The following is a 22347-nucleotide window of genomic DNA, read 5'->3' as shown; positions in this document are numbered from 1 at the left end:
AATCCAGCGATGCTGAGCAGAGAGCGTCCTCGCAGGGTGGTATTATTTGTACAGCACCTAGCACATGCTGAGCACAGCATAGGCAGGTCCTTGCCACTCAGAGCTTGTAGTCTCCATATGGAACAGTCTGTGGCAAGCCCTTCTGCAGACTGCAGCATGATCTCAGGCTCACAGCATGCTGTGGCAGGGGAAATGCTATCAGAACAGCTGATTAGAAGGGCTGGGTTTTTCCCACTGTGAAAATTATACTGTTAACTCGGCCATTCATGTGCCACCTACGGAAAACCCCTTTGATTCCCTCCACACAGTCAATAGCCATTCACGCCCATTACACTCCATGCCACTGGCTTTCAAAAGACAGCAATTCAAGAGAAGGGACAGGGTGGCTTAGGGGATCAGTAACAGGCTTCGGGGCCTTTTGCCTCTAGCCTGAGGATTCAAACCCAGTCTAGGTCGGCGGTGACCAACAATGGTGACTATGCGATAACTGCTATGGGGCCACTAGGCTAGAGGTCACAGTCCAAGGGATAGTGGACAGCTATGGACATCACAGATGGCCTTCCCTCCTAGCAGCATCAGAGAGGCCCTGGACGGAGTGGACAATGGACTCCCTTCTCATCCCTAGAGAGGAAGGACAGAGACGGGAGCAGGCTGGGGATAGCTTGCCCTGCCACTGTCCTGGGGATGTATAGAGGTCGTCACTCACCAGGGACTCTCAGTGATTAACGGAGCACCCAGACCCTTGGCTACTTCCTCCCTTGTGCCTTGAACCTGACTCCCGCAGAGCACGCCAGGCAGCGCTGCGGCTGCATGGGAAGAGGCTGCTCTGCCTGCTTGAAGCCTGATGAGAGCAGTGCGAATGTGCTCGGCCACCAAGCTGCCAGTGGAGAGGAGGGCCCTGGCACATTGTCCGAACAAGCCGATCGGCAGCTTAGAAGAACTTGTCACCTGTCACTAGGGTGACCAGATGTCCCGATTTTATAGGGACAGTCCCGATTTTTGGCTCTTTTTCTTATATAGGCTCCTATTACCCCCCCACCCCGTCCCAATTTTTCACACTTGCTGTCTGGTCACCCTACCTGTCACTAACTGATTATCAGCTGCCGAGTCCCTGACAAAGTGCAGGCAGGAAAACAGCTGCACAGGGGATCCAGCGGAGGGGCACAGACCATGGAGGAGGATGCAGGGAGAAGAAGAGGGAACAGGGGCGCATCCTATGGGGAGGAAGACATGTTGCCCTCCTGTGGCGCTCCAATCCCCACTCTCACAGTGCAGCATGGCAGGTTCTGGAGAGAACCACATCCAAAAACCCCCCAGCCAGAGGGAGGGCCTCTAGATGCCGTAGGGAAAGTAAAGTGGGAAGACCCAGAGCTGAGGAGGAGGAAGGAAGTAGGACAGAGGAGAAGCGAGTGAGGAGAGAAGCAGGGGGACAGGAAAGGGGAAGGGAGGGGGAAAGGAAAACCTCTAAGGGAAGCGATGGAAGGTGAGAGAGGATCTGAGAAGAGAGGGAGCCCAGGGCTACTGGGTAACTGAGGGCAAGGGGCAGGAGGGAAGGAGAGGCTGGGGAAGAAGTGGAAAATCTAGCTGCAGTGAAACTCTGGACTAATATGCTTGTCTCGGAATGGGTGATAGCTCCCCAGCGAGAGTCAGATCAGCCCCTGGCCATCTGCTGCAATTAACTGGAGCCAGGCTCTCTGGCCAGGAGTGGGCCTCAGTCCTTTTCCATTATCACTTCACTTCATTCAACCTTTCCTCACTGGCACACTGCCCCCTCCCTCCCTGTTCATTAACACATCACATCTGAACCGAGACCAGAGACGAGCTGCGGGTGCATTAACTTGAAGAGCCTTATTGAAAGGGAGGTGAAGGGGAGAGAAGGAAGGGGGGGAGGAGGTGGGGAGGGGTAGAGAGGGACACAAGAGGAGACAGGGAGAGGGGAAGAGGAAACAGAGAAGGTGGTGAAGAGAGTTGGAGGGAGAGGGGGGAGGGGAGTCCCACTTCTCAGGTGCTCGGAGAAAAAACAGAGCACAGAAATTAGTAATTTGCGGAGTGCACAGAACAACCATGAGGTAGATTGCGCAGATAAACGGTGGCTGCTTTGTTAAGTGTGTGGAGTGATGTGGTCTGTTGCTAAGGTTACCGCTTCCAAGGACAAGTTGAAATAATTCTTTACCTTTGTTCTGCGCTGGGTTGTCAATGTTGAAATTCCCATTCCACACGACTGTCAGCTCCACCGGCAGGCTGTTAATCTCCATCCCTTCATATGAATACTAAAAACAGGAGAGAAAAAACAAAACATCAGGCCCAGCGTGGGGGGCAGCATGAGCCCCAGACACGGGAAATGGCACCCTCTCCACACGCCACTGACTGTAGGGACTCCCACTGCTGAGCTCTCAGAGGGATGGTGACCAGCCATTCTCAGTGCAGGGAACTTCTCTCTCTCTCAATGTCGGATGGCCCTGAGGTGCTAGCAGTTAAGGGAACACCCCAGGAGTTAGGTGCATCTCTTAGGTGTGGCTTCCTGATTTTGCATGTATCTCTGAGGTGTGCTTTCTAGGTGTTGGGTTTATCTCTGAGGTGTACCTTGTAGCTGTTGGGTGTATTTGCTATTGAATGCATCTCTGAGGTGTACCTTCAAGAGATTGGGTGTGCTTTCTTGTTGTTTCATATATCTTAGGGGTGTCCCGTCCAATTATTGGATGTATCTCTGAGGCATTGGGTATATCTTTGAGATGTTGGGTATATACTCTATGGCTTTGGGTGTATCTCAGGCATTGCGTGTAACTCTGCCACGTTGGGTGTATCTCTGAGGTGTGTCTGCATGGGGCTTGGTGCTGAAATCAGCATAATCCCACAAAAATTAACCATATATCAGCTAGAGAAGACTTCTTCCCTTGCACCATCACAATCATTAGAATAGATTCAGACAATTATAGGCAGATCAGAAAGACAAGCCCAACAACCAAGCACTTGTTTTACTGTATTTTACAGAACTGCCTGCTGTGCCACATCACTGGCATCTTAAGTTTGCATGGCATCTTCTACCTCAAAGAGACAGAAAATGTTTTACAAGCTGGGTGCAAAATGCAGCTACCTCTGGGGTGGAAGGTGGCAGCTGTTTAACAGTGCAGAGTAACACTACACAGCAGATCAGGATAGGATGTGAAGAATGCTGTACTGAGTTGATACTGGAAGGGGGATTTTAAGCAGACTACAACTACTAGGCCTGGAATTCTGCTAGGTCACAAAGGCTAACATCCCTACTCTTGAGACAAGGCTCATAGGATTTTTAATGGACACAAGTGGTGAGAATATGGGTTTCCTATCTCATTTAAAAGACCACACCTCAATGCCCCTGGTCCACATGCCTGCATGATTGCGGCCCTGTTTATTCAGAAGGAAAACCACTAGTGACCGAGTCACCAAGGCCACAGTGCATGGTACCGTCTGCTTTCCCATGGGGCTCCTCTCCCATCACCAGACTGCAGCAGCCCACCTGGAGCAAGGCAATTTGTGCAGAGAGCATGGTGTCCGTTCTTTACTTGTTAATTAAAGTTAAACTCAAACTTTGGCTGGGGGTGCCTTGAAACTTGTAAGCAAACCCAAAGTAACGGCTTGGTCGCAGGGCTCTGGGATAGGAGTAAGAAGCTCCGCTCCTGACCCAGCTCTGCCCAGCACTCCCCTGGGAAAAAGCAAGCAAGGCATCTTAACTGGCCTGCTGGCTCCTAATTGGTTATTGTCCCTTCCTAACCCTTCTAGGACCTGAAGGGCTAAATTTTGTGGTACCCAGGCCTGAGTAGGTTTTTCTAGGCAGAGGCGTGTCAGGGCGCTGATGACTCTAGAGATCCCGTCACATGGACCCACTTCTAATTAGCTGCTGAGAACTGAGATTACAGCCCAGGGCACATAGCCCAGATCCTCACATATCTAGGTGCCTAACTCCCATTGATTACTTGTGGCTGTTCTTGAATCTCTGTGGTGCTGGTCCCTTGGCCACCCCCTTTGGGTCCATACTGCACTACTTTGTTGCTCGCACTGTTAAGGACTAGCCTGATGCTTTTGAGGGAGGCCTGTGAAGCAGAACCTGATGGTCAAACTGGGCGGAGCAGCAGCTTCCATTAGTATGATGGTTCCAGCGCCTACTCTTAAGAGGAGGGCAAGCTACTTTCAGGGATGAGAAAAGGGATTAAGAGCTGATCTGAACCTTCAAATCAAACTCAGTTGGGAACCGTTCCTGAGGTTTGAGTCACATTGGCTGCTTTCTCCCCTCAACCCGTTATTTTATGCTGCTTCTTGCACTTCCTGCGAGACAGGAAGCAGAACCGCTGACAACCCACGAAGAGCGGTGACAGATCCTGGGGCGCTTATTCCGGTTTTGCTTGGGCCAAACTCCCACTTGACGTCAATGGGAGTTTGTCTAGGTACAGACTGAACACAAAGTGAGTAAGGCCCCAGGATTTGGCCCGGGATATTTCTGGCCCACTCTAAAGCAGAGGAAAGGTGTGGAGACCCCACAAGATCACCCCCTCGCATGAGATTCCCAGCCTGACTTCCGGACCAAATGGCTGTGCGGAAGCCAAGGCTCTGAACCTTTTGCAGGTGGGTTCACCCAGGACTATGAACCGTCATGTAATTGCAGGGTAAAAGGTGTGATGATTTCTGCCCATTACAGCAGAGTTAGTGCTAGTTACATGGTAATTTCTTTCTGAGCAAGCTAAACGCAATTAGCCTGTAATCTGCAGGAACTTGTGATTACGATTTAGTTGCAAAGTATTTATGGGTAAGAGCTGTGTGGTTACCATGGAGGTAAAGCGCGCTCCCAGGATAGCAATGCCCTGTACGGTATATGCACCCCCCAATCTGCTCCGTATTAGCATTTTTATGACACTTCTCCGTGTCACTGGGAATAAACGGTGGGATAATGCAAAACAGCCTCTCGTCCAAACATTGATTTTCCACAGTGCACCCTTTCACCACAGCAAGGCCAGACCAGCCTGAGAGACAGGACTGCTGGACAGGGACACTGAGGAATGGATTCTCTGCACTTCTGTAGCATCTGCAGATCTCAAAGCACTTTACAAACACTAGTCAATTAAAGCTGGCAACACCCTGTTGGATAGGTAGCTGCTAATGTCCCCATGTTACAGGGGAAACTGAGGCAAGGAGCGGTCACGTGATTTGCCGAGGGTCACACAGTGAGTAAGTACGAGCTGCGAAGAGAACTCAAGAGTCCTGGTGCCTAGGTCTGCGCTCTAACCACTAGACCACACTGGCCAGGCAAAGAGAAGCTGCACAGCAGCACACACCGTGCTTCTCTCCGTCAGCCCACTTTGAGGGACCCAGGAGATCTTGATAAGGGTCTGAACTCTGGAGCACTTTCCCAAACCTGTCAAAGTCCCCATCATCAGTAACTGAACCCATGGATTAAATGGCAGAGGAAGCCCCTAAGTGCTAAAACAGCCGAGTGGTTAAAGCACACAGGTGAGAGCCGAGAAACCTGGGTTCTTCACATCCTGATTCTGCTGCTGACTTGTGGGATCTTGGGCAAGTCACTTTGGTTCTCTGAGCCTCAAATTTCCCCACCTGTGAGATGGTGATAAAAATACTTCCCTGCCTCTTTGCACCATTGTAGGAATGAGTTAAAGCCAAGAAAGCCGTGGGAGATGGCACGATGGGATTCCTATCAGAAAAGATCACAGGGAAAGCCAATGAATGTATCATCTCCCCAGGTGAACTGGCTCCTTCTCATGGCAGGTTTTAGTCTGCATACCCCCTCTCCCCCCGCTTGAATCAATGCTTTCTGCCCACATCGCTGCACGGGGAGATGCCCAGCCAGCTTCCAAAAGGAGCCTTCATCTTTACGAGACAGTGAAATGTGTCAATTTGTTCTGACTACACCCAGAGCCTGCTGCTCTGTCTGAGGCTGCCTTTGCAGACAATTGCCTGATGACAGAAAAGGACTCGCACCAGACAAATGAAAGCCAGTCGGAGGGAGGGGAGGCTTATTCCTCGAGCCGCGATGGCTGAAAGTGTATTGTTCATTGCGCAGGATGGTTCTAGGGAGGCAGAACTGTCCTCTGCTGCTCCCTCATGCCAATGAGATGCCTGCTGGAGCTTCGTCAGCTGCCGCAGCTCCAGTGTGAATGATCAGAAGCGTTCCTGGGCCGTATAGCACCGGGGGGCACTTTTAAACACAGGTATAGTCACATGCACCTTCTGCCTCAACAGATCATCTCCCTGTGTGTTCTGGGAGTTAGCACTGCAGAGCCAGCCCAGTAGGGAACAACCAGCTGATCCCATCCTGCCTCACCTGGAGCCTTCCATCCGCTGAGGATGTCAGTGCTAGCAGCAAGAACCCAGCTGGCTTTTTAGATCTTGGGCTGTTTGCAGCACTGGAAGTTGCGGTGGGGATGACATTTTTAACTTGTTAACTCAGCAGAGTTGATCTGCAACTGGAGTCTGCTCAGAGGGAATAAACAATAGGATTCACAGATCTCTCTTGGCAACACTCCGACTCTGCCAGTCTGCACCCGCGGAGGATCTGAGCCCAAGGTTGCTCATCTTACTGTCACTGTCCTGGGTTTGAAGTCTGTTCTCAAGGGGGTAGATACCTTTTGGGACAAAGCAATTCACAGAGCAAAACAAAAACCACAACACTCTTGGTCCTGCTTTCCTGGTTTGACTTGGAGTCACAAGCTCACTGAGGTCCCAGTCCAAAGCTCACTGGAGTCACTGGGAGTCTGTCCATCGGCCCTAAGAACATGCATTGAGTATGTTGGCAGGTAAAGAGAAGGGCCTCTCAGTCTCTGGGATCTGTGGTGGAGAGGCAAGGTTCCTGTGGTCTGGAAAACTCAGAGCATCAGGGTTTGTGTCTGTATACTGCTTAGTGCAGCTTTCCCAGGGTATTACACAGGGTCTATCCTTCCCTGGCTATGCACCGGTGACTCCCATTGACACGGAGCAGAACTGACCCCAAAGGGACTGTCCTCTACTAAATAGAGAACGCCTGAAGAAGGCCCCTTGTAGGCCCAGAAGTTTGTTGGAAGCAATCTGGTGGGCCGATACAAAGGGGTCGTATTAGCTGCAGGTAAGTGCCTAACAGAATCAGAGTTAGCACATTCAGTGTTCCCAGCCATTTCCCAGGCCTCTCTCGCCTCCAGACACTATAACAGCCATGCCCGCTTCATGGGCACTTGGAGAGTGCAGCAGGTGCACAGTGCTACTGCCTACCCACTTGGCTCTGCTGCACTCAGGGAACATGTTACAACCACGCACCAGAGGCTGCACTGCCCTCCCGTTAATTCCAAGTGCTGCCTCTCTTTGACAATGGTTTGGCTCTGGCTATCCCAGAGACCACCTCTTTCTTTGCACACAGAGGTTCAGCATTAGGCCCGGGCACCACTTATGTCCCACCTGAGCCCTATTTTGCATGAAACTGATGGTGCAGTTCCAGCTAGGACACCCCAGACACTAGATTGGCATATTCAGTGCATTCTCAGTGGCAGGCTCTGGAGTTTGCTCACAGCCCCCTGCGTCTGTTAACCTTCCATTTGCCAGGGACAATTTGCCCCTGTAAAATCGATATCGGGAAAGGTGGGCTGGCAAAAATTAACCGTGGATGCAAATCTCAGCCCTTCCGCCTCTAACAACCGGAGCCACAACCACAGGTTGAATGTGGGTGCAGAACAACAAGCACAAATTGTAGAGGCTCAAATTGCACCTGCAAAAGAGAGGCCGCCCTTTCACAAATGTAACTCAATGCTCACAAGCTGATGAAGGGCTGCCAGAGGAAGCTATTTGCAGAGCATAAGAAGTTTGATCAGTCCTACAAACTCCAGAAACTATATATAGGGAGGGATAGCTCAGTGGTTTGAGCATTGGCCTGCTAAACCCAGGGTTGTGAGTTCAATCCTTGAGGGGGCCCCTTAGGGGGCTCTGGGGCAAAAATCAGTACTTGGTCCTGCTAGTGAAGGCAGGGGGCTGGATTCAATGACCTTTCAGGGTCCCTTCCAGTTCTATGAGATAGGTGTATATCTCCATATTTATATATGCTTGAGTACCATCTATTGGCTCTTTATCTGCTATTTACATATACACAGATAGAGAACAGCCCTGTGATATATACCGAACAACTTCTGGCCACAGTCCCTCTACATAGCTTAAATCCTTAAGCCACAAGGCACTCTACTCAGAATGGCTGTTTGATGCAGGGATGGTTAAACTCTCTGATTATTGCTGTGTCTAGAGAGAGGCTGGGAGTAGAACAGTAAAATCAAGTCTATCGCTACATAGCAGAACTTTACAAACGTTAACTGTTTAATCCACAAAGACCCTCTTGTTTTCTAGATGGGGAAACCAAAGTGAAGAGACTTGCCCAAGGTTACACACATAAGCTGTGGCAGAGATGGGATGAGAAATTGGTGTTCCTGCCTACTATCCCCAGACACCATTCACTAGCCCCCACTGCCTCTGTCGCCGAAATGCAATCAGAAAAAAAAAAAGCTCCAGCATTTGCAGCTAGGAAAGAGTGTGCCACAAACTAAAGTTACGTCGTTCACCAAATGCAGAAGATAAGAACGGCCATAGTGGGTCAGACCAATGGTCCATCTAGCCCCGTATCCGGTCTTCCGACAGTGGCCAATGCCAGGTGCCCCAGAGAGAATGAACAGAACAGAGCAATTTATCGAGTGATCCAGCCCCGCCATCCAGTCCCAGCCTCTGGCAGTCAGAGGTTTAGGGACACTCAGAGCATGAGGTTGCATCCCTGATCATCTCATCTAATAGCCATTGATGGACCTGTCCTCCATGAACTTCTCTCATTCTTTTCTTAACCCAATTATACTTTTAGGCTTCACAACATCCCCGGCAATGCAGGTTGATTGGGTGTTGAGTGAAGAAGTACCGGTACTTCCTTTTGTTTCTTTCAAACCTGCTGCCTATTCATTTCATTGAGTGACTCCTGGTTCTGGTGTTATGGGAAGGGGTAAATAACACTTCCTTGTTCACTTTCTCCACACCAGTCATGATTTTAAGGACCTCTATCCTATCCCGCCTTCATCCTCTCTTTTTTAAGCCAAACAGTCCCAGTCTTTTTAATCTCTCCTCCGACGGAAGCTGTTCCATACCCTTAATTATTTTTGTTGCCCTTCTTTGTCTTTTCCTGTTCTAATACATCTTTTTTTGAGATGAGGTGAGCAGAACTCCATGTAGTATTCGAGGTGTGGGCATATCATGGATTTATATAGTGGCATTATGACATTTTCATGAGATGCAGTGTGGGGAGGTGTGTATACGGGGGGTGGAACGGGGCACAAATGGATCTTTAACAGGGTCCATATGGCACCCGTCTTGATTTAACATCTGGTTTCCGTGACTGCTTTACACATTTCTGTGTAAACCTAGACTGAGCCTGGAGCTATGAAACCTCGACAGATTCTGTGGGGATTTTATTACCACAAGTATCCTACTCTGAAACCTTAATTAAAAAGCCAACATCAGTCTAGCAGACCTATGAGACTGCATATTTCCACAGAGCCAGGCATGAGCAGTTAGGGAACCAAACACCCGGCTTGCATGGAGAAAGATCAAAGGTCAAGATCACAGGAGATATCCCATTTGTGGCCAGCCTCAGACCAGCACACCCAGGGCAATGCCATGAGGCCAAAGTGTTTCATCACCTCTCCATTCGAGGCTTGGCCTCCACAGGGAGCAGGAAACATCCCCAGGAAGGCTGCACTGTACTGTGATTTTAGTACTTGCTCTTATATCCCCTGAGTGTGGTAAGAAAGAGGGAGGTTGTCCTTGTGGTGAAGGCTCTGGGCTGAGATTCCAGAAACCTGTGTCTGGCTCTGCCACAGACTACCTGTGTGACCTTGAGCAAGTCATTTAGCCTGTCTCTGCCTCAGTTCCCCACCCATAAATCAAGGATAGTAACCCTTCTGTTCTCCCACCTTGGTCTGTCTGGTCTATGTAGATCCCAGCATCTAGCACAGGGGGGTCCTGATCTTCGCTGGGTCTTCTAGGTGCTACTTTAATATACGCAAATAATTATTAATTCTGAATTAAGATATGTCTGAGTGCCCAACCCCCTGCCCATCTTTGATTTACACATCAGAGAGAAGTTCTAATGTCTCCCATTCTCTCTCTCTCTCTGTGCCACCCACTCAACCACTCCTGAGCTCATTCGACTCAAGTGCACTAAGTTCCCATGAGGGCAGCTCATCCTCACTCGGTGTGGAGCTACATGGAGGTCTCCAGCATGCAGCACTAGCAGGGAATGAACTGCCAAGGATCAGTCCATGCAGCTGGTGAGTGCTGGGGCCAGCCAGGGGCGGCAGATCAAACCGAGTGGGCGTGTGTACCTAGATCACAGGAGTTAGTGATGGCAAAGACCTTCCTGGTCCCCCAGTCCATCTCTCACCCACCTGCTAGCTGCCTGCGCATGATGCTTGCTGAGAGCTTTGGTCAGTCTAGCTTCAAATGACTGCAAGCGGCGCGGCTCCCACTGCTTCCCACAGGGGAGACTGTTCTGCGCGCTAACAGATCTCACCGTTACGGCCGTTCTTCCTGATCGGTTTTTTTTCCCCCAACACTCCTCCTAAATGCTCCTTGCTTTCATCCCCTCACTCTTGGGCCAGCCTGGCTGCAGCACACGGAATAAGACGTGCAATATGTAATGGCAGGCAGGGTCTGTCTGGGTGATAATTGCATGCCTTGGGTGCTGTGATGGAGCACGAGGCCCAGGCTGAGAGGCTCAAACCACCTGACAAGAGCAATAATTGCTCCGAAATGCACTGCCTGGCGTGACTTATTGCAGTTATTAAATGAAATATTGCCACGAAGGCCAGAAAACAAGGCAGAGCTGGACTCAGCCTTCCAGTGCCGGAGGTGCGTACAACATCACTGACAGCCACTCAGAGAGGCTGATCCCCTCCCAGTGGCCTCAGGACATTGCTTAATTGAAGTTGTAACTATTTAAAACGAGAGGGCCTGATTCTGATCTCAGCTGCCCCAGTGTAAATCCAGAGTAACTCCACAAGGCCAGTAGAGTAAGGGCTCGATTCTGATCTCAGCTACTCCAGTGTAAATCCTAAGCAGCTCCCATGACTTCAAGAGAGTTACTCCCAGTTTACCAGCATAACTGAGATCAGAAATTGGGCCTAGCATTTCTTTTTCTGTGTTGAAGAGCTAGTGGGGCTGGGTAAGGACAGGGCTTACTGGGAGAAATAAGGGGTTTGGCTAAAGCATGCCGCACCCTAGCAGTTCTGGACTGCTGCCAAAGCCTGTAGAGGGACGGTTGTAGCAGGGTGCAGGTTAGCTCAATCCCTGGGGCTGCTCTAGCTTATGCCTGGGACCATACTGGTTCCCAGAAGGCAACAGAATCTGGGAGGCATAAGGGTGGACTAAACCCACCTCCTTTGCTCCTGTGTTGAGATCAGCTCGGCTGGAATGGAGAATCTGGCAGCACCGGCACAGGCAGATCCACTCCCTGCCCTGAAGAGCTCAGTTCCCAGGGACTGATGGCTAAGTAACGAACCCCATCAGCACAAGGGACGCCCGGGGGGCCCTCGAGACAGTCCCAGCAAGGAAGCCAAGGCCTGAAAGGGCCATGCGGATGGAATGTCATTTTCACCCAGAGAGGGGTCGCTGTAGACACACAGAGGGGCATATGGGGGAAGCTTGCCCTGCTGCTCCCCATGCCCATGTAAGGTATCTCAAACTGGGCCCCCCTAAAATGGAGATACTCTAAGTCACTGGGCACATCTGAAAATCCTGACCTTCATCTCCGGGGCTGCCAATCCAGCACCGGATTCACTGTATCTATATCCAGACTGATACTGAACCATCTAATAGTGTCCCTGGGAATTCGCGGCGTAGACTAGCTGGCTGCTTTGTCTCCCCACTACAGCTTTATGGCCAGCTATAAAGACCTTAGCAGATCCCTATAATATTCCTCTTAACTTCCGGCTCTCACTCACATGAAAGGAAATGGAAGGTGTTTAATGGGTTCTTCATTTTTCAAACCACAAATTTCTGCAAAGTCCTGAACTCAAGCGCTCCCCAGTAATGGAAGCAGGGGGACAAACAGGGGCTTTGATGGGGAAATGCTCAATTGTAACTGATCATAAAATGCGGTTAACGGCCTATAACCTTCAACATGCTGTTTAATGCCACAGAATACTGCCTGAGTTTGAGTGCTGGAGCAGGGGTGAAGTGGCTGATGCCTGTAATTAGGCCTTTGAGTAATAAATCATCAAACAACAACAACAATAATAATAATATAGCAAAATCTATACATGAAATCACCCTGCCTGGGCAACCTCTGCCTTGAAGGACCCTTCCACACTCTCACACACTGCTGGAAAACCAGCTTCAGTAAGAAACCACGTTTGGCTGTTCCTCCCATGCTCCTCACATCCACCCTGTGCGGCAGGGCAGAGTTAGTAATCCTGGGTCACACAGGGAGGAAATTTAGCGCACAGAGGAAAGTGACTTGCCCAAAGTCACACAGTAATCACTGGCAGGGTGAGGTTGTGATTCTAACCATTCCACACCACTTCTCGCTCTGGGCCCGTTGACGCTCCCCGTTCTTGGTCTGCCCGTCTATCTGGGTTCTCATTTGGCCCCATCACGGCGGTACTGACTGTGTTAACCTTGATTCTTCCCGTTACGATATGAAATATTCTCCCTTTACAGCTGCTGCTTTGGCTTCCAAGTGATGGCCCTTCTGAATAAATGTTTCATCTATTTGGCTTCTCCTTCAGGACAAACTGAGCATGTCAGGATACTCATGACTAGTGGAGGAGGGGACTAGGGGTTAGGACTGAGTTCAAGTCTTGGCACTGCCGTTCACCTGCTGGGTGACCTTGGGCAAGGCCCGTCAACAGTCTGTGCCTCAGTTTCCCCATTTGTAAACCAGAGATGATGATCCCTCCCTGATAGGGGGTTTTGAGGCTCAATTAACTCATGTCTATACAGCTCTTTGAGATCATTGGATAGAAGATACTGCAGAAGTGCTCTGGATTATAACACTAGGGTAATAACTTGGCATTGTGGTGAAATGGGCAGGGCTGGGAGACGTGGTAGGTTAGGACTGGAACCACAGGGGCGGCTGCATGAGAGCTGAAGAAACCCGACAGATCAGTGGACATCAGCCCAGCATTGCTACAACAAGGGGCGCCGCAAATCGGGATTGAAGTGCATTGTCCGAGTCGCGTGCAGCACCCAGCACTGTAATGCCAAGGGGAGTAGAAGGACGGGACTGACGCACTGGAATTAGCTGTGTGTGATGCCCCAGGACTCTAAAAGCAGCGGATCTAGTCATAAAACCTAGCTTTGATGTAGCACTTTTCATTGCTAGATCTCCAAGCACCTCACCACCTTTAATGGATTCCGCCTCACACCCCGCAAAGGAGCAGGGAGGTGCTAGTAGCCCCCCGTTACAGAGGGAGAACTGAAGCAGAGAGGGTGGGCTTCACAAAGGGAGTCAGGGGCCATTGAAATCAATGGGAGATAGGAGCCTACCTACTATTGGGAATCTGGGCCTAAGTGACTTGCCCTGGGCCACACTGGCAGCCTCTGGCAGAACAGAGAACCGGACCTGGGTCTCTTAAGTCTTAGGCTAAGGTCCTAATGACTGGACTGAGGTGCATTGGCAGGGCTGCGCAGGAAGCCCAGAGCTGGACTGGCAGGGGGGGCTTCAGCCCGGATCAAAGTGCAATAGCAGTTGTGCGAGGACAGCCTGAGCAGCTTCCTCCCAGGCGTTAGCCAGCACGTCCCCGCGATCTCCAGCCAGGCCACGGGAGCTGTGAAGCGTGGCTCCCACTCCTGCGAATGAGGGTGAGGAGCACGCTGTGGTGTCGGTGAGGGGCCCATCTGCAGTGGTAAGTGTGGGGCTGATCTGAGGGCAGCTTGTTCCCTGCAGTAAACAGGGATGGGAACTAGGAATTTGTCACCTTCCTTCAGGGTTCCCACCAGGCCAATACTGTGGGGCTCCTTCCCCTCATCACCACCCCCTCACACCCTGCAAAGGGCCCGCCGGCGGGACTCCCTCACCGAGGTGTTCTGGCACTGCACGCTGGAGCTGTTAAACCTCAGGGCGGGGACCCGCTGCTCGTTGCCCTGGATAGTCAGGATACACTCATAGCCCCGCTGCCCCGACTGCGGCTGTGGCAGGTTCTTGGCTTTCAGGGTGATTGGCTTGATCACTTCCACCGGCACCAGGATCTTGTCTGCCTGGAGCAACTGAGGACAGTCCTGGGGGGAGAGAAGAAAACATGCCAAGCCAGTTAGTAGGAGTTCCATGCCCCATACTGAGTCCTGCTGTGCTCTACACATACCTCCCAATACCCCCTCACTCCCCACTCCCCACACTGCAGGCTTGGCCTATGAGGCCTGGAAGAAACTCCCTATGGAACTCCTCAGTGCCTGTGCCTTAATCAGCTGGTGGGAAACTTCTATAAAGAATCCCTCTCCGCTTGGACTCAGCATTGCTCCATTGCCAAGGCACTGAATGAGAAAGGCTGGGTGTAGGCACAAAGCACCACCACCCTCACTAGCCAATGAACACGCAGTAGAAAAGCTGGTTCCAGCTAGACATGGGATCACGCCACAAAATGTAAGTGCCTTAAATTTGGAGGTGTTGCGATCGGGGATTCAGGCTTCACCTACCACAAGGGGAGGGACGAATAATGGACGAATCAAAACCCTGGATCCAAATATCCTGAAATGTTGGGAATGATCAGTGCTGGAAGGGAATCTGATGGCTCAGGCCCATCTAGGAGGCTCTGTAGACCAGCCCCCAACAGATGAGCTGTCCCTGCCTTTCAGAGGGGGAAGGCATATAAGCCTCGTCGATTCTTTGGGGGCATTGGGAAGGCAGTTTGGATCAAAGGGACTCTCTGAGCATAAGACCTGCTCAACACACACACAAGGAATTAACGGCGTGCAATTAAACTGATTTACCTAACCCAGCGCAACTCTGCAGGTGGGCACTTTACCTGAGTTTAAACCTTAGCCATCGCCAGCTAAACCAAAGCGAGCCAGGTTTAACACCCATGCGGAGTGTCCCCATACAAAGTTAGACCAGTTACCTACAGCTGTTTAACGTCACACTTTTAGTTAACAACTTCTGTATGCAGACAAGGCCTGAGAGATTATCATCAGGGATCTCTCACTGCACTGCCCCCAATCCTTCACACCGCCTGCCCTCTGCCAGGGTCAGAGCACCATAGGGCAGAGTCTGCTACATCAAGCACACCGTGCAATCCGTTTCACTTTGTCTTGCTTGTTCACACAAAAAGCACCTGAGAATACAATCTTTATAATCTATACAGACAAATGCAGGTGAACCATGTATGTCCCTAGGCTATTGTGTAGGTGGCATGTAGGGGCGCGGGAGGGGGAGGTTTAGAATGACTGATGTAGGAGTGGGGAGGAAACTGAAAGGCATGACAGTGGGATTTATGGCTTGAGAGAGTCTGGGAACTTGTTCCTGAGGTGCCGGGAGTATCTTACAGAGGCAAATATCTAAGGCAGATGGAGAAATGGATTCGACATGTAACATCGGCACCTATACCAGCTAGGAATAGAACGACGAGGGACATCAGTGGTCACACTGCAGTATGAGCTGATTCTCTACTGGGGTCAGGAAGATATCCCAGCCACACCCAGCACATGGGATAAGTTAGATGCATTAAGGTGTGGGGGGGTTCACCCCTGCCCCTGAAGCATCGGCAGTTGGCCATTGTCTGAGTGGGGACACTGGACCGGATAGTCCATTGATCTGTCCTGACATTGCCACCTATGTGCACCTACATCTACGCTATGTTACTAAGAGCCTCAGAAAAGCTGCTGCCAAGAGATGAAGTGATGCGTGTCTGACAGGGACAGGGACTCCCCAGATAGCCAGCACAGCTGAGGAGAGGCTGGACGTGACCACCAGGGGAGCAGCCTCCCTCAGAGGAGCTTCTACTGAGTCACAGCCCAGTTCAGACGTTGCCTGCCTCCGGCAAAACCTGCTCTACCCCCAGACAAGCCTCCTTCCCCCGTTGCGGAGTTGCCCCCGGGGATACAAGGGTGAATCCATTCAGGGAAAGCAATGGCACTGTTAAGAGTAATGGATTCTCGATGCGGGAACAGCCACTCTGCCTTCAACGAGGCTTTGCCAAGGCTGAGTTCCATACAGGCTTGAATGGACTTAGCACCGTGGCAGGACTGGGACAACTTCCCCTAGCCATCCCTGACAGGAATGCATCCGGCCCAGCCTTGAACAAAAGGCCAATCTGGCAGCACTAAGGGCTATACTGTTGCCCCAGTCATGGCTCAATTTTGCAGAGACTCGGGGATGAAGATACCTGTTCGTTTGGATCCACGTGGGGTTCACTACAGTTACAAATCCAAAATCTCAAACGGAAATGCCACCAGAATTCATGAAGGCCACCATGTTTCTGGTGAGAATCATTCGGCCTTGCACAGTTCTCATGGTCTCAATGCAAATTCCCTCAGCAGGCCCCAGGTTTGCTCGAAAGCAGGTGCCCACTCAGCGATCGCATCAGTGAACACGGTGTCCGACTTTAAACTCTGTAAGGGAGCCAGGCACCGGGCGCGCGCTGCATCACTTCCAATTTGATTGCTAGCCATGCTGCTTGGCTTTCATTGCCCAGAGTGCCTGCTTCCAAAGGCGACTGAAAGCCCTGGTTTTCTCCCTGTCTCAGTAGGGGCTCGGCACTCTAGCCAGGGTCACCTGTGGCGAAGCTTCCCATAGAACACATCCCAAACTCACCCCCCACTCCTGCACCACCCAGAAACCCACCCAAGTGACGGCTTCTGCCTCCAGGTACAGGGCCACAAGTGGGGACACATTTACACAGCAAAACCTTGGGGCAGAATGGTGGGCAAACCCTATCTGCCACTGGGGCGGGGCATTCTCTTGACATACATCAAATATAAAGGCCTAAGAACGAGATGGGAGGCTGAGGGGGGGGGAAGATATTACCTGGGAGTCACTCCAAGCCCCAAAGACTGAATTTTTTTGTTTCCCTTTATCCCGGTCCCCACTCTCCTGCCGCCGCCACCGCCAACCGCTCCCCACAAGCACCGTAACCTTTCTGATAACACTTGTTTCGAGTTCATTAACAAGCGGTGGTTGCGGCAGCCCCAATAAAGGACTCGTTTGCATATAAAAAGGTTTGCGGCTCTGTTAGGAAGTTCATTATAGATAATTGGAGAGGCGAGCGCCATAAAGAGGAAATTCTCACAATGTGGCTTTATCTGATTGACCTAATGTTCTTTCTAATTGAAATTTAAAAAGGCAATTTCTTTGGATGATGTACAGTACAAAGCCAGGGCGCTCAGTCCTGGCCCCGGGTTCGAATCTGCCTCCAACACTTACTTTGTACGAAGTGTCAGGAGGAACTAGCTAAATAACCCTGATCCCGAAGATACTCTGCGGGAATTAGCTATGGGTGTTTGCTCAGGACTGTACCGTTAAAGGTAAGACGTCTGCCTGCTAGCGGCAGGGGGATTCACGAAACTGAGACGCACACTGTCATGGACACTACATTTGTTCTTCCTTTGTTGTTTTCCTTAATCTGAAATACATGTCACCTAGGCTGGAAAAGCACCTCTTGCCCTGTGTGTACGGAAACCATAACAGACCCACCCTGAGCGACTGAAGCATGTAAGGGCCTGATCCCACGACCGCTGATTAGTAATTAATGGGAGTCTTTCCGCTGTCTCCAATGGGAGTCGGATCAGATTCCAAGGGAACAAAACAACTAATCTCATTTATACAAGGCACGCGTTACAGAGTGGATCCTTGTTAATGTATTTAACTTGTGGAGTTTAATTCTATCATTTTGTGTAACTCTTTATATTAAGCTAATAAGCACACACTCAAAGCTCGTAATTCGCCTGTTGGCACAGACTCCTACTGCAAATGGCTGAATTTTGCCAGTTAGCAGGTCAGTGAACAGAGAATAAAACAACCAAGGATGCTACAGCATGAAATGGACGCCTCATTTTGTCAATGGTTGTTTAGTTTTCACTATTTATAACTCCTTGTAGTATGCTCTATAGCTTCAAAAATAACAACGTCTTATATAAGAACAGCCACATTGGGTCAGACCAATAGTCCCTCCAGCCCAGTGTCCTGTCTTCCAACAGTGGCCAGTGCCAGATGCTTCAGAGGGAATGAACAGAACGGCAATTTCAAGTGATCCATCCCCTAACGTCCCGTCCCAGCTTCCGGCAGTCAGAGGTTTAGGGACACCCACAGCATGGGGTTGCATTTCTGACCATCTTGGCTAATAGCCATTGACGGACAGATCCTCCTGGAATGTCTCTAATTCTTTTTTGATCCCCGTTATACTTTTGGCCTTCATATCTCCTGACAAAACGAGTTCCACAAGTTGACTGTGCGTTGTGTGAAGAAGTACTTCCTTAAGTTTGTTTTAAACCTGCGGCCTATTAATTTCATCAGATGATTCGCAGTTTTTGTGTTATGTGAAGGGATAAATAACACTTCCCTATTCGCTTTCTTCACACCTTTCATGCTTTTATAGCCCTCTATCATATCCCCCCCATAGTCATCTCTTTTCTAAACTGAATAGTTCCAGCCTTTTTAATCTCTCCTCATATGGAAGCTGCTCCATTTCACGCTCCTAATCATTTTTGTTGCTCTTATCTGCACCTTTTCCAATTCTAATATATCTTTTTTGAGATGGGGCGACCAGAACTGCACTCAGTATTCAAGATGTGGGCATGCCATGGATTTATATAGTGGCATTATGATATTTTCTGTTTTATTGTCTATCCTTTTCCTAATGGTTCCTAACATTGTTAGCATTTTTGACTGCCACTGCACATTGAGCAGATGTTTTCAGAGAACTCTCCACAAGGACTCCAAGAGCTCTTTCTTGAGTGGTAACAGCTAATTTGCCCCTAATTTTATATGTATAGTTGGGATTATTTTTTTCCAACATGCATTACTTTGCATTTATCAATATTGAATTTCATCTGCCATTTTGTCACCCAGCCACCCAGTTCAGTGAGATCCCTTTGTAGATCTTCACAGTCAGCTTGGACTTAACTATCTTGAGTAATTTTGTATCATCCACAAACTTTGCCACCTCACTGTTCACCCCCTTTTCCAGATCATTTATGAATATGTTGAACAGCACAGGTCTCACTATGTACCTCTCTCCATTCTGAAAACGGATTGTTTATTCCTTCCCTTTGTTTCCTATCTTTTAACCAGTTACTGATCCATGAGAGGACCTTCCTTCTTGTCCCATGACTGCTTAGTTTGCTTAAGAACCTTTGGTGAAGGACATTGTCAAAGTCTTTCTGAAAGTCCAAGTACATTATATCCACTGGATCCCAGTCGTCCATAAGTCTTGGCAATATGAGACTTCTATCTATCTTCTAATATGGGCCTCACCACTATAGTATCTGAATGACCCCTCTACAGGAGCTTCTGTTAAAACTTTGCTGAGAGATGGAGAGAGATCTCCAATTTTGTGCAGACCATGATGGATGTGGCTTAACAGAGAGCAGATGAGTGACTTTCTTCTGCATGTTTGCATCTATACACATTAATGAAGTTTTGACACCTCACCAGAACGCTGTTCCACCAGAGCTAGGATCTAGCCAGGATTTGGGTTGATCCCCTTCCTCTTATGAAAAGCATTTGGGGATCTTTAATGGCCACATATGATCAGAACCTTCGTTTTAAGTGTCATGACCAAATTGTTCCATTTTCTGGACACTAAAGGGGAGAAATTTGTTTAACTATTTTAAATTCCAGGTATTTTAAATGGGAAAAGGTACCGCATCCATAAGGTTGGCCACATACATGCATCTCTCAACGTCCTCGCTGTGTCCCTGGGTTCCCGGTTTGGGAGAGGCAAAACCACATACCTTCACCTCTACCATCTAGTCTCACACAAAGCATTCAGGTGATGAAAGCTCCACATCTCCCCTCCATTCTCTCTCTGCTCTTCTCCCCCCATTGCACAGCTCTTCTGCAGTGAGATTCAAGCAGAGGTGCCATTTAAAGCCCAGCACCAATGGGTGAGAAACAGGCTAATACAAACATCACGTGGATTACGAGGATCAGCATCAGTGTTGGTACTAATTGGCTTGACACCCTCACTGGGAGACTCAGCAGGCACTGGTACCCATGTACCAGTGATATGTGCATTGGAGAGAGTCCGGCAAATGACAAGACAGACAGAGCTAGATCTTCATCCCCCATTTGGATTACCAAAACCTCTTCCTTTCTAGCTTCAACTCCATACAAGACACAGCCACTAAGAGCAACTGCCTTGGCTATCCAACTGACCACAACACCCTGCCTTTTGACTCTATCCACCAGCTCCTTCTTCTCCAGTATGTCACATTCAGATTTTTTTTCTTCACAGTCAAGGCCATGCATAGCCTTGCCCCTCCTGACTGAGTTGACCTGGTCCCTCATCAGTCCTACCCATCCGCTCTGCCAGGGCCGCCATCCTCAATGCCCTGTTTGTCCAGTCCTCCCACAGCCATCTTTATGCTTTGTTCACTCCATCTCCTATAACTGGAATCCCCCTGCTGGACTGATACCTCTGGCCACCATCACCAGACCCTCTTCATTCAAACACCACAAGACCCAATGCCCAGGAGAAATGAGACAAAGACATTTATCTAGCGCATACAGTTGGAAAAAATAAATCTCGGCTCCAACAGGCTGTATATTAGCTTTGGCTGGATGATTGCACATATTCATTGATGATGCCTATCCCTGCCCTCCCACCTCATGTCACTGCTGAAATGAGATAGTAAGTGTCATAGGGCCACCCTGTGACTGTAAGCTCTTAGGGGCAGGGACCATGTCTTCAAAACTATACTGTGCAGAACATGGTTAACGAATGCTGTGCCAGTGGAAAGGGCTGGATTGACAGTGCTGAAAACAGATGTCTTTTACTCAGAGAACAACTACAGCATGGAGATGATATGGTGATGGGCACAGGATAGCTGGATAGAGAGGGATTTTTGCCATTGATTTCAATGGAGCTAGGATTTCACCCAGAGAGAGAGAGGGAGAAGGAGATGCCAACGGCTGGATGGGCCATTCACTGATCTCCCCTCTCCAGTACTGGGGTTACAACAGCACCACTGCAGAAGGGGCCCTGCCCCCTGCTCCACCCCAAGGCCCTGCCCCTGCTTGGCCTCTTCCCCCAAGGCCTCACTTGCCCCTTTCTGCCCCCTCATGCGAGTGGTGGTGGGAGCGTCGGGAGGAAGAGGCTGAGCGGGGGCGGGGCCTCAGGCAGAGTAAGGGCGAAGCCTTGGGGAGAAGAGCCCAAGCAGGGACATGGCCTCAGTGTGGGCGGAGCAGGGAGTGGGGCCATGGTCTGGGCACTGGGACCCACGAAAGATTAATCCGGCCCTGCCCCTCTCATCCTTAAAGCTCATCCTTTCAAGTCAGGACTGAGATAGTGGGAAGGCAGAGCAGGGGAAGTTTTCCTTGTATTGACCCACAATACAGGTACAGCATGGGAAAACACAAGGCTTCAGTCTGTAGGGCTGGCAATCTGGCACCTTTAGACTCCTTTAAAAACACACAGCCACTCTCCCCCAAAAATCCCAGTGGAATAAACCAGTGCACGTGGGTGAAGCAATAAGCCATCTCTGTACACGGGGCAGGTGGACATTGTTGATTTACAGGGCACACTGTGTTTACATTATTACACCACTAATTCTTATTGCTGTAAAATTAAATTTAAAATTTACAGGAAGGGTATCGGGGAACGTTATTAGGTTATAAAGTGGAATCAGGTCAATGCTTTGCCAGCAGGATTCCAGGCTTCATAAATTTCTGGATATACATCCTCCAAATTTACATCGGCACTGGCAGCAATCAAACTGGCTACGAAAAGCTCAAGTGGCCAAAGAATTGTTTAATGCACCGTATATTTTATCTGTATTTCCGAGGTTTATAATGCCCTTAGAGTGACTGAGGGAGAGCAAAAGTAATAATATATAAAGAAAATGCCCATAACCTTAAAGGCAGCTGATGAGGAGAAGGCAGTGGGATTTATGGAAAGTGTAAACATCCACAGAGATAATAACAGAATAATTGAGGACTGGCATAACTGTGGCGACCAGCAACTCTATCTTAGTTCAGGGTCTGTCAGGGATTCCATTACAAAGACCAGGTCTGTGTCCTTAGACATTGAATGAGAGTTTGGTTTTGCGTTAAAAGCCAGCTCAGCCCCCGAAGCCGTACGGGGTGCGCCCCTGGCGTTTCAGGGCGTACACCACATCCATCGCCATCACCGTCTTCCGCTTGGCGTAGGTCACCGCATC

General features: G+C 49.8%; 1 protein-coding gene across 1 annotated transcript in view; it reads right to left on the bottom strand.

Annotated features, from left to right (window-relative positions):
- Positions 1–22347, bottom strand: part of PLXNA4 (plexin A4) — a 632199-nt gene that overhangs the window by 113411 nt on the left and 496441 nt on the right. Inside the window, exons 10-11 of the mRNA XM_054015834.1 lie at positions 14056–14256; positions 2174–2270 (exon numbers count right to left, since the gene is read on the bottom strand). Of these exons, the coding sequence (XP_053871809.1) occupies positions 2174–2270; positions 14056–14256 (298 nt within the window). The remainder of the gene's footprint in view (positions 1–2173; positions 2271–14055; positions 14257–22347) is intronic.

The sequence above is a fragment of the Malaclemys terrapin genome, chromosome 1, assembly GCF_027887155.1.
Source record: "Malaclemys terrapin pileata isolate rMalTer1 chromosome 1, rMalTer1.hap1, whole genome shotgun sequence".
Lineage (NCBI taxonomy): Eukaryota > Metazoa > Chordata > Testudines > Emydidae > Malaclemys > Malaclemys terrapin.
Note: the sequence above shows the minus strand (reverse complement) of the source record. Positions and strands in the feature narration are given on the sequence as shown.